This window comes from Scyliorhinus canicula, chromosome 2 (assembly GCF_902713615.1).
Source record: "Scyliorhinus canicula chromosome 2, sScyCan1.1, whole genome shotgun sequence".
NCBI lineage: Eukaryota > Metazoa > Chordata > Chondrichthyes > Carcharhiniformes > Scyliorhinidae > Scyliorhinus > Scyliorhinus canicula.
This window is the reverse complement of record NC_052147.1, coordinates 242,629,125-242,644,168: the sequence shown is the minus strand read 5'-3', so window position 1 is coordinate 242,644,168 and position 15,044 is coordinate 242,629,125. Positions and strand designations below refer to the sequence as shown.

General features: G+C 45.1%; 1 protein-coding gene across 3 annotated transcripts in view; it reads left to right on the top strand.

Annotated features, from left to right (window-relative positions):
- Positions 1-15,044, top strand: part of zranb3 (zinc finger, RAN-binding domain containing 3) — a 214,496-nt gene that overhangs the window by 169,844 nt on the left and 29,608 nt on the right. For all 3 annotated transcript variants that reach the window (XM_038789900.1, XM_038789899.1, XM_038789901.1), the window contains one exon: positions 8,660-8,757. In XM_038789900.1, the coding sequence (XP_038645828.1) occupies positions 8,660-8,757 (98 nt within the window). The remainder of the gene's footprint in view (positions 1-8,659; positions 8,758-15,044) is intronic.

The window sequence follows — 15,044 nt, the reverse complement described above, 5'->3', positions numbered from 1 at the left end:
AGTCTTTCAAATTGCAATTGGCCCAGAATCTAAGGACTTTTAGGGGCATCTAGACAAATGTATGAATAGGGTGGGAATGGAAGGATACGGACTCCGTAAGTGCGTATGGTTTTAGTATAGGCAGGTACCATGATCGACATAGGATTAGAGAGCCGAAGGGCTGTTCCTGTGCTGTATTGTTCTTTGTTATCCAGGTAACAGTTCCAGATTTCCTGTTCCCAATGTGTGGAAAAAGTGCTTCCTAATTTTGCTCCTAAATAAGCTAAATCTAAAGCTTTGATTTCGCCCCCTTGTTCCGGATATTCCCTCACTGGAGGGTATAAATTCTCTCTTCTACAGTTACAGATCCTTTCTTTTTTTAAACACCTCAATCTCTAAATGTAAGGAAGTTCAAACCAAGTTAATGCATTTATTTGCAAAATCAGTCCTCGTCCAATTCTAATCAATGTGCATTGTGTTGCTCTTTTTAATGGAATACTATCCCATCAGAGTCGCCAATAATGTTGCTCTTTCGGCACCGGAGTAATGTTGCCAATTAATAATGATATGGCAGTTATTAATGATAATATTGCTTTTCAGAGTCGCCAGGTATCAAATGATACCACCACAAAGCTTTACCGGATATCGATCAAAGACCAAACAACCAGTTAGTCAGTTCAAGTTCAAAGATAGTTTATTTACACACAAGGATTTCTTCAACATGAAACATAAAACACTACAAGTTAAACTACACCTAACAACTACAATAACCTATACTTAACTTCAGGGCAGCTGGCTCTTTGCAGATGAACAAGACGTTTGTTCGGATCTTGCGTGGCTGGATAGAAGAAGTGGTTTCGTTTCTGCTGGACTCATCTGTCTGCTAGCGATCTTTGGTCTTGAACTTGTCTTCTGGTCGTAATGCTACACTTGGTTTTAGGCGTAGGCCCGGGCCAAGAGAGACCGAACACACGGCTGTGTCTCTTTTTATCCCTCTGGGATTTCGTGCTCTTTGGGGCGGTCCTTAGCTTTGGACCCAATAATTCAACAGGCTTCAATCACTGCCTTTGATTTTGGCCAATAAAGGGGCGGGTGCCTTGATGGCTGGGCGTGTCCTGAGCCGTCATTGACCTTGGCTGTTTGGGCTTTCTTAGCAAAGGGAGTGGTGCCGGTTAGTCTGCATGTGTATCGGTTACCTGAGTACAGTCCTTTTGTTCTGGGGAAATAGCCAATTAGAATGCAGTGATCATTCTAAAATCTTGTGTTCATTCTAAAATAACGAACAGACTGACATTTACAATTTTCCAAATGGAAGACATGATTCTGGCATATATACATCCACATAATTCGTACAGTGCAGAACGGGCCATTCGGCCCATCGAGTCCGCACCGACCCTCTGAAAGAGCACGCTACCTATGCCCATTCCCTCGCCCTATCCCCATTATCCCATAACCCCACCTAACCTGCACCTCTTTGGGTACTAAGAGTCAATTTAGAATGGCCAATTCACCTAACCTGTACATCTTTGAACTGTGGAAGGAAACCGGAGCACCCAGAGGAAACCCACGCAGACATGGGGAGAAAGTGCAGACTCCACAAAGACAGTCACCCTAGGCTGGAATTGAACCCCGGCCCCTGGAGCTGTGATGCAGCAGTGCTAACCACTGTGCCACCGTGCCGCCCATAAGACCTTTAAAAAGGCATCTAAGAGCTTTAAAATTATGACCAACACGCATGTAATATTCTCACTCCATCAGGTCTTTTAGATTGACTATCTTAGAATCATAGAAAAGTTACAGCACAGATGGAGGCCTTTCGGCTCATCTTGTCCATACCAGCCCTTGGACACCCAGGTGCCATTTTTAATCCCATCTTCCTACACCCAGTCCATAGTCCTGTAGCTGAGAGCAGTTAAGGTGCAGATCTAGATACCTTTTAAAGAGTTTAGGGTTTCTGCCTCCACCACCAACTGGGGCAGTGAATTCCAGACTCCACTATCCTCTGCATAATGCCCCCTCTGCACCTTCTGCCACTTATTTTGAATGTATGTTACCTGGTTCTAGAATTCTCCACCAGGGTACACCTCAATTAAGTCACCCCTCCGCCGTCTTTGTTCCAAAATAACCCCAATCTATCCAAACTCTTCCCGTAGCAACACTTTTCTAGCCCTGGCAACATTCTTGTAAAACCTTGTCGGCACTATCTCCAGAGCAATAACGTCCTTCCTCTGGGGACCAGAACGCCACACAATATTCCAATTGTGGCCTCATCAGTGTTTTATACAATTCTAACATTATATCTTTACTTTTACATTTTCTACATCGGCCAATGAAGGAGCACAATTCATATGCTTAAATACTTTTATTAAGGCAGTTTTATATATATATATATCTATTAAAAACAGCCAAAACCAAAAAGAGAACAAACAGGAAATCTCATAACAAATAAATAACACCCCACCACCCACCCTCCCTGCCTTCCCCATTTTTTAACCTTGTATTATTTCCCCACCTCCCCTTTGGCACCACCAACCACGCCAAATTCAATTTATGTAATAGTTCCCACCCCTGCGCTACCTGGATACCCAAGTACCTGAAGCGCGTCCCTACCACTTTAAACAGCAGCTCTCCCAACCTCTCCCGACCCCTTGTCTGGATCAGAAAGACCTCACTCTTCCCCATGTTTAACTTCTATCCGAAAAATCGGCCAAATTCTTCTCAGGTGATCATGATTGCTCCAGTACCCCCCAGTGGATCTGATATATAGCGAGACCTTATGCTCCACACATACCAGGTTGTCTCTTTCCAGCTCTTTGAAGCTATAAGATCCGTTGCCAGTGGCTCTATCATCAAGGCGAAAACCAATGGGGAGAGTGGGCACCCCTGCCTTGTCCCACGATGCGGTCCAAAGTACCCCAAACTCAGCCAATGCGTCCTGACACCCACTATTGCCGCCCTATACAGCAACCGGACCCAATCCACAAACCCCTGCCCGAACCTACGTATTCCCATTCAATCCGATCAAACCCCTTCTCCGCATCCATGGCGATTTATCATGTTCAATAAATGCCTAACATTCGCCAACTGATGCCTCCCATTTACAAACCCAGTCTGGTCCTCCCCTATCACCCCCAGCACATAGCCCTCCATCTGCAAGGCCAAGATCTTTGCTAACAGTGTGGCATCCACATTCAGCAGCGATATCAGGCGGTAGGATCCATATTGCTTAGGGTCCTTATCATTTTACAGGGTATCGAATCCTGCGACAGCGTCAGGGGAAGCTCCTCCTTCTCCCTAGCCTCACTATATGCCCTTCCCAGCAGGGGCCCTAGCTCCCCAGAAAACTTCTTATAAAATTCTACCAGGAACCCACCTGGACCCGGGACCTTCCCTGCCTGCATCGCCCCCATATCCTGCATCACCTCCACCAGTCCAATGGGTGCCCCTAGCCCCTCTACCAGGTCGTCCTCTACCTTGGGGATGTCCAACCCGTTCAGAAATCGCCACATTCCCTTTTTCCCCTGTCGGGAGCTCCGATTCGTATAACCGCTGATAGAATTCCTCAAATTTCTAAACAACCTTGTCTACTTGAACTGCTGTTTTCCGGATCCTGTGTACCTGTACGCCAAGATCTCTCACTTCATCTACACCTCTTAATATATTCCCATTTATTGTGTACTCCCTGCAACTGTTCAACATCCCTAATTGCATGGCCTCACACTTCTCTGTGTTAAATTCCATCTCCCACTTTATCGCCCACTCCACCAATCCATCTATATCATTTTGAAGGTTATGGCTATCCTCTACACTGTCCACCACTCGGCCATACTTTGTGTCACCTGCAAATTTCCCAATCATGCTCCCTACGTTCACGTCTAAATCATAGAATTTACGGTGCAAAAGGAGGCCATTCGGCCCATCGAGTCTGCATTGGCCCTTGGAAAGAACACCCCACTTAAGCACCACACCTCCATCCTATCCCTATAACCCCTACCTAACCTTTTTTGTTGGACACTAAGGGAAATTTACATGGCCAATCCACCTAACCTGAACATCTTGAACTACGGGAGGAAACCGGATCACCCGGAGGAAACCCACGAAGACACGGGGAATTCGTGCAGGCTCCGCAGAGACAGTGACCCAAGCCGGAATCGAACCTGGGACCCTGGCGCTTTGAAGCAACCGTGATAACCACTGTGCTACCCTGCTGCCCTGTTTGTGTTATATATCGTTAATATATAACACAAACAGTATGGCTCCCAACACCAAGCTCTGTGGAACACCACTTGAAACAACTTTCCAATTGCCATGGGCAGCCATTGACCATTATCCTTTGTTTCCTGTTACTAAGCCGACTTCTTATCCAGTTTGCCACATTGCCCTGTATCCCATGGGCTTTCACTATGTTGACCAATCTGCCACGTGAGTCTTTGTCAAATGCCTTGCTAAAAGCCATGCACACCACATCCAGTGCACCACCTTCATCAACCCTTCTTGTCACTTCCTTAAAGAATTCGATCAAATTTTGAGGCAAGACCTTCCTTTAACAAATCCATGCTCACTATCCCTGACTAGGCTATGTCTTTCGATGTAACAGTCAATCCCATCTCTCAGGACTAATTTGCCTACCACTGACGTAAGACTAACTGCCCTATAATTGTTCAGCATTTCCTTGTTTCCTTTTTAAACATTGGAACCACATTTGCATTTCTCTAGTCGTCCGGTACCTCCCCTATATCTAGTGAAGATTGGAAAATCACCCTGAGAGCATCTGCTGTCTCCTTCCTGACTTCCTTCAGTAGCCTCAGAAACAATCCATCTGGCCCTGATGACTTATCAACTCTCAAGGATATCAATCCTTCGAGCACATCCTCTCTCTTCATGATTATCCCAGCCAGTATCTCTCAATGTTCCTCCGGGACTACTACATCTGCATCGTCCAATTCCTTTGTATACACGGAGGCAAAATATTCATTTAAAACGCCTTCCCACAGCCTCTGAATCTGAACACAAGTTCCCACTTTTTCCTTAACTAACTTTTTACCATTACTATATTGGGGTTTTCTTTAACTTTACTTGTTCATCTTTTTTCATGCCCCTCTTTGATTTCCTTGTTTCATTTTTGACTTTGTTCCTGTACTTTAGATACGCGTCTATGCTACCTGCAGTTCTTATGCCTATTTTAAGCTTTTTTTTTCTGTCTGATCTTCCCCTGTATTCCTCAAGACAACCAGGGAGGTCTAGATTTGGCAGCACCACTCTTATTTTTGGAGGGGCATGTCTACTTTGCATATTTAGGATTTCCCCTTTTCTTGCTTTCCACTGGCTTTCCACAGATTTATCCTCTAGCAGAGTTGGCCAGTCCACCTCAACCAAGTCCCTTTTCATTTCTATAAAATTTCCCCCTCGAGGCAGACATCTCTGCCTCGTGCTCCTATTCAGCAGAAAGTTCAAAGCATTTGTGTGAACACTAACAGTGAGAGCCCTGTACGGTAAAGAAATCCAGGATATGAACTTTTACCCAAACCTCCCAATATCCCCAGTCCACCTTTTCAGAAGCCTTTTTCACACCCAGATAAACAATCACCTCCAGTTCTGGTACTGTAGAAGGGGAAGAGGACAACATTTAATAAACGGCGTATAGTGACCGACACTTGATGAAGCCGGTCTGATCTTCCGAGATCACCTCTGGGAGGCAGGGCTCTAACCACAGTTCCAGCACTTTTGCAAATAACTTAGCATCCGCATATAGAAGCAAAGTAGGTTGGTATGACCCATATTCTGTAGGGTCCTTGTCCTTAAGGATGGTGGAAATAGAGGCCTATGCAAGTGTAATGGGCAAGGAGTCATTAAACATATCTAAAATTAGAGGGATCAATTGTTCCACAAACGTTTTATAAAACTCAATGGGGAAGCCATCGAAGCCGGCATCTTTACCCGTCTCTGCATCAATCCAATGCATTTCCAAATTTCCTTTGAGCCCAATGGGGATTCCAACTCTTCCTGCATTTCCCTCTTCACCATTGGAATGGATAACCCATCCAAAAAATCCGTCATGACCAAACTCTCCACTGGTGTCTCCGATCTATCGAGATCCCGATAAAATATCTCAAAAGCTGCATTGATCTTAAGCGGTGCGGAAACCAGACCGCCACTTGAGTCCTGTAACTGCGCAATCTCCTGGGAAGCTGCCTGTCGCCTCAGCTGATGAGCTAAAAGATGACTGGCCTTCTCCCCGTGTTCATAAAATTCTTCCCTTGAACGTCGCATCTGGCCCACTGCCTTAGCCACTGATAGTAATTCACATTGTGTCTGCAGCTTTTCTCCGGGGTTGGCGCAAGTGAGTATTGATGGTCCACCTCAAGGATGGAGTCCACTCGCCTCTGTCACTCCCCCCTCGAAGTCCTTTCCATGTGTGCTTTGTAGGAAATTATCTCCCTCCTGATAACCACCTTAAGGGCTTCCCACAACGTAGAAAGCGAGATAAACTCACTTTCATTAAACATAATGGTAGCACTGTGGCTTCACAGCGCCAGGGCCCCAGGTTCGATTACCCGCTGGGTCACTGTCTGTGTGGAGTCTGCACGTTCTCCCCATGTCTGTGGGTTTCCTCCGGGTGCTCCGGTTTCCTCCCACAGTCCAAAGTCGTGCAGGTTAGGTAGATTAGCCATGATAAATTGCCCTTAGTGACTAAAAAGGTTAGATGGGGTTATTGGGTTACCGGGATAGGATGGAAGTGAGGGCTTAAGTGGGTCGGTGCAGACTTGATGGGCCGAATGGCCTCCTTCTGCGCTGTATGTTCTATGTTTCAATAATATATTCCCCATTGGCAGTGGACATGCGTGCGCAAAATCTTTTGTCTGCTAACAATACCATATCTAATCTCCATGGTGAACGGTGGGAGGGACCAGACTCTAGTGCCAGAACCACAAAATGCAGGGCATGCTTTGAAATCACAATTGCCGTTAGCTAACTCTTTGGCTAGCAGGGAGGCTCCCGCTCAGAGTGTAAACAAATGCTGACATAAAAAGGATTCAAAATATAAAAACACTTAAAATATAGTACACCAACAGCGAGCTAGATATTTTCACAACAGTTATAGCAAATAGATCAATACCCCTCATAGAATTAATCCCCCCACCCAATCCATCTTGCGAAACATTTATCCCACAAAAGAACAAAGCAATGCAAACATGATCAAGGAACCCCATCAACTCCCCATATCTACACGTCCACCTTCAACGTTCAAAAAAAACGCAATCAACCCAAGCCCAAGCTTTTTTACAAAAGAATCCACCTTCATATCAAAAAAATAGTCTTTCCCCACAAAAGTCACTCTTACCGTGCCAGGTACACCACCTCAAATCGGTGTCCACTTGTATACAGAGGGGCTTTTAGCATTGTTGAATGCCACCTGCTTCTTTGCCAGATCTGCTCCCACATTCTGATAAAGCCTGATGGCGTGGCGTTCCCATTTGTAGTTGCGATGCTCCATTGCCCATCTCGGGGCATGCTTTTTTTCTTGGACGCTGTGAAGCTTTGCAATTACTGCTCGCGGCGATTCATTGGGACGGGCCTTCTGTCGGAGTGTCAGGTGTCTCGATCCAGCTCTGGAGGTGACATGAGTCCACCCTCCCTCACATCTTCCCTCGCATCTTTGCAAAATACTCTGTGGGATTTGATTCTTCGATCCCCTTTTGCAATCCCACAATTTTTGAATGATTCTCCAGTGTTTTATTCGCCTCAACCATCAGAGACATCTCCGCTTTCAGAGAGGCAATCTGGTTTCTGTGCCTCGAAAGATGCTTTGTATCACAGTTCCATGCGCTATTACTGTTTCGTTGGTGTTCTCCAACGACAACCAAATGGGAGCCAAGGCCTCTTCCATCGACTTGCAGAGATCCCCCGACACTACGCACCATTGCTTCTCAAATTCTGCCAACAAGGTGCAGGTAGGCATCTCGGCGATCGGTGGAGTGGCTGGAGTCAGAGAAGTTGCCTCTACCATTTTCTCCACCAACGAGACCGGAGAAGCCTTCAATTCTGTCGACGAACTTCTGCTTTTGGGCTTTTTCTCCCTGGTCTTCCTGCACTTTTTCTCAATGTCGGCACCATATTAATATTCCATTAAATGAGTGGGTTTTCAAGTAAAAATATCCCCAGAAACTGGGTGTAAAGGGCTGAAAGTAGAGTACCCTAACGGGAACCGCCCTGTGCATGTTTTCCCCCAGCATAACGCCACTGGAAGTCCGCAGAACCTTTTGCTAATCATTTTGTGATTATCTGAAATATGTGTTTCCTTGTTATCAGTTTCACCAACCCTTCACATTCTTCAAGGTATCTCTCAGGACTTCTCTAACCCTCGCTGTTGTAGTGTAATTTCGCAAAGGTGTGGCATTTCATTGAACCTTCCGACAAATTCCAACACTGCTTCCACTCCCACTCTGACCCCACCACCCCATCCTCGTCTCGAGTACATTGACTTCTTGAAGGGTACCTTGATCAAATGAGTGTCAAAAGATTTAACTATCTCAAATCTGCATTCACACCATATGGTTACTTGTAGCAGTTTCTGATATTTTTAAAATAGCTGCTTTGCTGGCATCTCATTTTTGAATGTGTGAAAGAGAATCTATTTTTGAGAGACTAATCGTGGTTTCTTTCAAACTTCTCTGTGTAGAACAACCTGACATCACTTGTGACAGCAGTGTTCCAGTTTATGATGGCTTCATGTTTTGTGCAAGCAGGAATACTGATCGAATATATCTCTACACCAAGGTATTGTTCGTGATTTCATCTACCTGCGCAGTGCATACTATTCTTGTATGGATGTATATTCATATGTCTTGCATTACACTTATAAGGCAACAAAACAGCAATCAAAGGTACCCAGCAACCTACTTTTCAGAAACAAATGTATTTGTTTTACCAGTGAATTAGAAAAATCTAATTTCTGTTTCTGACCACATTATTGTACACTTTAAACGCGCAGGATTTCTTTGCCTGCTTGCAAAGAAAGAATCATAATTTTTATCGTACCTTCCATGCTGTTATGATTATATGATTATTCTACCATAATTTCATGTTTTTTCACAACCAATTAATTATTTTCAAAGTGCAGGTATCGACATTTTAAAAGCAAACATGGCACAGTAAAAATAAATCCGAGAAACGGTGAGGTAACTGTTTAGGGTGATGTTGGTTGAGAGATGAATGTTAGCTGGAACACAGTTCTGGAATAATCCTGAAGATCTTTCACATTCACCTAGATAAGCAGGCAGAGCCTTGGTTTAACATCTCGTCAGAAGACAGCACCTCCACCAACAAGGCGCATCCTCAGTACTGCACTGAGGAATCAGCCTGGATTGCACGTCCAAGTTCTAGAGCTGATTTTAACCATCTCCACCTGTCAAAAGTGGAGTTGAAACAGCTTGAATGCTGTGCCAGTAACTCTCAGCCCTATTTATGAGGCCACTTGAAACATCAAAGTCAGGGCGCATACATAGGACTATAATGACTATTTTGTGCAATTAATAAGTGTAATGTCTGTAATTGACACTTAGCTCATTTGTCGAGATAATGAGCAATCCAACCCATCTTCGGAAACCACTGAAAAAATGAGGAGGCGGAGATGTATTGGTATTGTCGCTGGACGAGTAATCCAGAGACCAAGGTAATTATCTGGGAACCCAGGTATGAATCCTACCATGGCAGATGGTGGAATTTAAACTCAATTAAAATATCGAATTAAAAGTCTAATGAAGACCATGAAACCATTGTCGATTGTCGGAAAAACCCATCTGGTTCACTAATGTCCCTTAGAGAAGGAAATCTGCCATCCTTCCCTAGTCTGGCCAACATGTGACTCCAGACCCACAGCAATGTGGTTGACTGTTAAAATGCCCTCTGAAATGGCCCAGCAAGCCACTCCGTTGTATCAATGCGCTTCAAACACATGGAAAATGAATGAAAACAGACAGATCATCCCGCATCGATAAAGGCAAACCTAGCCCTGCCATTCCTGCTTACTAATATCTTGGGGCTGTACCAAATTTGGGAGAGCTGTGTCACAGCCTAGTCAAGCAACAGCCTGGCATAGTCATACTCACAGAATATCACCGTACAATGTCCCAGACACTATTAACTTGATGATCAGCCATGATCATAATGAATGGCGGAGCAGGCTCAAAGGGCTGAATGGCCTCCGCCTACTTCTATTTTCTATGTTTCTATCATCATTCCTGGGTATGTCCTGTCTTTCCAGCAAGACAGACCCAGCAGATCTGACAGCACAGGGGTAATACAGTCAGGAGGGAGTTGTCCTGGGAGTCCTTAACATCAACTCTGGACGCCATGAAGTCTCATTGCTTCAGGTTAAACATGGGCAATGAAACCTCCTGCTGATTCCCACGTACCAGCCACCATCAGCTGATGAATCAGTACTCCTCCATGTTGAACACCACTTGGAGGAAGCACTGAGGGTGGCAAGGGCGCAAAATATGCTCTGGGTGGGGGACTTCAATGTCCATCACCAAGAGTAGCTTGGACGTATCTCCACAGACTGAGGTCCTAAAAGGACATAGCCGCTAGACTGGGACTGCAACAGGTGGTGAGGGAACCAACAAGAGAGAAAAACATACTTGGCCTCATCCTCACCAATCTGCCTGCTGCAGTTACATCTGTCCATCACAGCATCGGTAGAAGTGACGACCACACTTGTGGAGACAGTCCCAGCTTCACATTGAGAATACCCTCCATCGTGTTGTGTGGAGCTATCACCATGCTAAATGGGATAGACTTCGAACAGATCTAGCAATTCAAGTCTGGGCATCCATGAGGCGCTGTGGGCCATCAGCAGCAGCAGAATTGGATTCAACCTCTGGCCTGGCATATCCCCCACCGTACCAGTACCACCAAGCCAGGGGATCAACCCTGGTTCAATGAAGCGTGCAGGAGAGCATGCCAGGAACAAACATCTGGCATATCAAAAAATGAAGTGTCAACCTGGTGAAGCTACAACACAGGATTACTTGTGTACCAATCAGCATAAGCAGCAAGTAATAGAGCTAAGTGATTCTACAACAAATGCATCAGACCTAAGCTCTGTAGTCCTGCCACATCCAGCCTTGAATAGTGGTGGACAATTAAACAACAGGAGCAGGCTTCATAAATATCCCCATCCTCAATTATGAAAGAGCCCAACACATATGTGCAAAAGACAACATGACTGAAACATTCGCAACAATCTTCAGCCAGAAGGACGAAGTGGATGATCCATCTTGTTCTCCTGAGTTCCCCAGCATCACAGATCTTAATCTTCAGCCAATACGAGTCACACCACATGATATCAAGAAACAGCTGACTGCATTGGACACTGCAAAGGCTATGGGCCGTGACAATATTACAGCAATAGTACTAAAAATTTGTGCTCCATAACCTGGCGCACCCTTAGACAAGCTGTTCCAGTACAGCTACAACACTGGCATTTACCCGGCAATTTGGAAAATTGCCCAGGTGTGTCCTGTACACATGAAACAAGACAAATCCAACCCAGCCAATTACCACCTTATCAGTCTACTCTCTATCATCAGTAAAGTGATGGAAGAAGTCATCAACAGTGCTATCAAACAGCACTTACTCAGATAGAACCTGCTCACGAATGCTTGGTTTGGTTCCGCCAGGGTCACTCAGCTCCTGGCCTCGCTGCAGTCTTGGTTCAAACATGGACTAAAGAGCTGAATGCCTGAGGTGAGAGTGGCAGTCCTTGACATCAAGGCAGCGTTTGACCGAGAATGGCATCAAAAAGCCCTAACAAAACTGGAGTCTATGGGAATCTGGGAAAACTCTCCACTGGTTAGAGTCATTCCTGGCACAAAGGAAGATGGTTGTGATGGTTGGAGGTCAATCATCTCAGCACCAGGACATGACTGCAGGAATCCCTCAGGGTAGTGTCCTAGACCCAACCATCTTCAGCTGCTTCATGAATGACCTCCCTTCCATCATGAGGTCAGAAGTGGGGATGTTCGCTGATGACTGCATTATGTTCACCATACACCATTCCTCAGATAATGAAGCAATCCATGATCCAAATGCAGCAAGACCTGGTCAAATTCCAGGCTTCGGCTGAAAAGTGGCAAGTTACTTTCATGCCACACAAGTGCCAGGCAATAACCATCCCCTACAAGAGAGGATCTAACCATCGCCCCTTGACAATCAATGGCATTGCCATCACTGAATCCCCCATAATGAACGTCTAAGGTTCCTTTGGCAGCATTTGACCATATGGCATCAAGGAGCCCTAGCAAAACTGGAGTCCTGTTTCAAACCCATTACCACTACCACCTAGAAGGACAAGTGCAGCAGATATCTGGGAACCCCGACACCAGGAGGTTCCCCTCCAAGTCACTCACCATCCTGACTTGGAAATATATTGCTGTTCCTTCTCTGTCTCTGGGGAAAAATCCTGGAACTCTTCCCCTAACAGCACTGTGGATGTACCTACACCTCTGCAACGGTTCAAGAAGGCAGCTCACCACCCCCTTCTGAAGGGCAAGTAGCGTTGAGCAATAAATGCAGGCCTAACCAGCGGCGCTCTCGACCCGTAAATTAACTTTTTAAAAATCACTTCTTAATTGGTTTAAACATTTGCTGCTCTGTTTGACTCCCTCTCCTCTCCCCTCCTCCAACTGTTATTCACTGTGACGTATTTGGTGCATCCAGCAAGCAAAGAAATACTTTGCATCAAAATGGCTTGGTTCATGAATGGGTTACATGTTAGGCAGTGGTACACACTGAGCGACTAAACTTTAAAATCAACCCATTGGTTGGTACTTGGAGCCAACAACCTTCTAATTCAGATTTACGAATGCTAAATCTCATGGTGGAATACGGTTTGGTTTGATATTTTCTCTCTGCTTCAAGATGGGCATGGACAACAATAAATTAAGCCATAGCTCGGATACCTTTGCCTTGATTTTAAGTCCAAATCCAAAAGCGTAAAAACTGGCTTAAATGTTGGAAAGTTGCTTGATTTTAGTGCGGGGGATGTGATGTGCCAAGATACTTCTAAATGTTTACAGTGAGCTGAGTGGCTACACAATTCAGAGAATGTGGAGTTTCATAAAGAATATAACTTACTTCTTAATTTCCTTTTTATTTTGTACTGTTCAAGGTTCCCTGTGACAAAGATGCGTCATTACAATGGTGCAAATCCTCAGGGAAATCTGACTCATCACAACATAGAACATTACAGCGCAGTACGGGCCCTTCGGCCCTCGATGTTGTGTCGACCTGTGAAACCATCTGAAGCCTATCTGACCTACACTATTCCATTTTCATCCATATGTCTATCCAGTGACCACTTAAATGCCCTTAAAGTTGGCGAGTCTACTACTGTTGCAGGCAGGGCGTTCCACACCCCTACTACTCTCTGAGTAAAGAAACTGCCTCTGACATCTGTCCTATATCTACCTCCCCTCAATTTAAAGCTATGTCCCCTCGTGTTGGTCATCACCATCTAAGGAAAGAGACTCTCTGTCCACCCTATCTAACCCTCTGACTATCTTATATGTCTCTATTAAGTCACCTCTCAGCCTTCTCCTCTCTAACGAAAACAACCTCAAGTCCCTGAGCCTTTCCTCGTAAGACCTTCCCTCCATACCAGGCAACATCCTAGTAAATCTCCTCTGAACCCTTTCCAAAGCTTCCACATCCTTCCTATAATGTGGAGACCAGAACTGCACGCAATACTCCAGGAGCGGCCGCACCAGAGTTATGTACAGCTGCAGCATGACCTTGTGGCTCCGAAACTCGATCCCCCTACTGATAAAGGCTAGCACACCATATGCCTTCTTAACAGCCCTATTAACCTGGGTGGCAACTTTCAGGGATTTATGTACCTGGATGCCAAGATCTCTCTGTTCATCTAGAGTACCAAGAATCTTGCCATTAGCCCAGTACTCTGCATTCCTGTTACTCCTTCCAAAGTGAACCACCTCTCACTTTTCCGCATTAAACTCCATCTGCCACCTCTCAGCCCAGCTCTGCAGCTTATCTATGTCCCTCTGTATCCTATAACATCCTTCAGCACTATCCACAACTCCACCGACCTTCGTGTCATCTGCAAATTTGCTAACCCATCCTTCTACAACCTCTTCCAGGTCATTTATAAAAATGACAAACAGCAGTGGCCCCAAAACAGATCCTTGCGGTACACCACTAGTAACTGAACTCCAGGATGAACATTTGCCATCAACCACCACCCTCTGTCTTCTTTCAGCTAGCCAATTACTGATCCAAACCGCTAAATCACCTTCAATCCCATACTTCCTTATTTTCTGCAATAGCATACCGTGGGGAACCTTATCAAACGCCTTACTGAAATCCATATACACCACATCAACCGCTTTACCCTCATCCACCTGTTTGGTCACCTTCTCAAAAAACTCAATAAGATTTGTGAGGCATGACCTACCCTTCACAAAACCGTGTTGAGTATCGCTAATCAACTTGTTCTTTTCAAGATGATTATAAACCCTATCTCTTATAACCTTTTCCAACATTTTACCCACAACCGAAGTAAGGCTCACAGGTCTATAATTACCAGGGTTGTCTCTACTCCCCTTCTTGAACAAGGGGACAACATTTGCTATCCTCCAGTCTTCCGGCACTATTCCTGTCGACAAAGACGACATAAAGATCAAGGACAAAGGCTCTGCAATCTCCTCCCTGGCTTCCCAGAGAATCTTAGGGTAAATCCCATCTGGCCCTGGGGACTTATCTATTTTTACACTTTCCAAAATTGCTAACACCTCTTCCTTGTGAACCTCAATTCCATCTAGCCTGGTCGACTGAACCTGAGTATTCTCCTCGACAACATTGTCTTTCTCCAGTGTAAACACTGACAAAAAATATCCATTTAATGCTTCCCCTATCTCTTCTGATTCCACACACAACTTTCCACTACTATCCTTGATTGGCCCTAATCTTACTCTAGTCATTCTTTTGTTCCTGATATACCGATAGAAAGCCTTAGGGTTTTCCTTGATCCTATCCGCCAATGACTT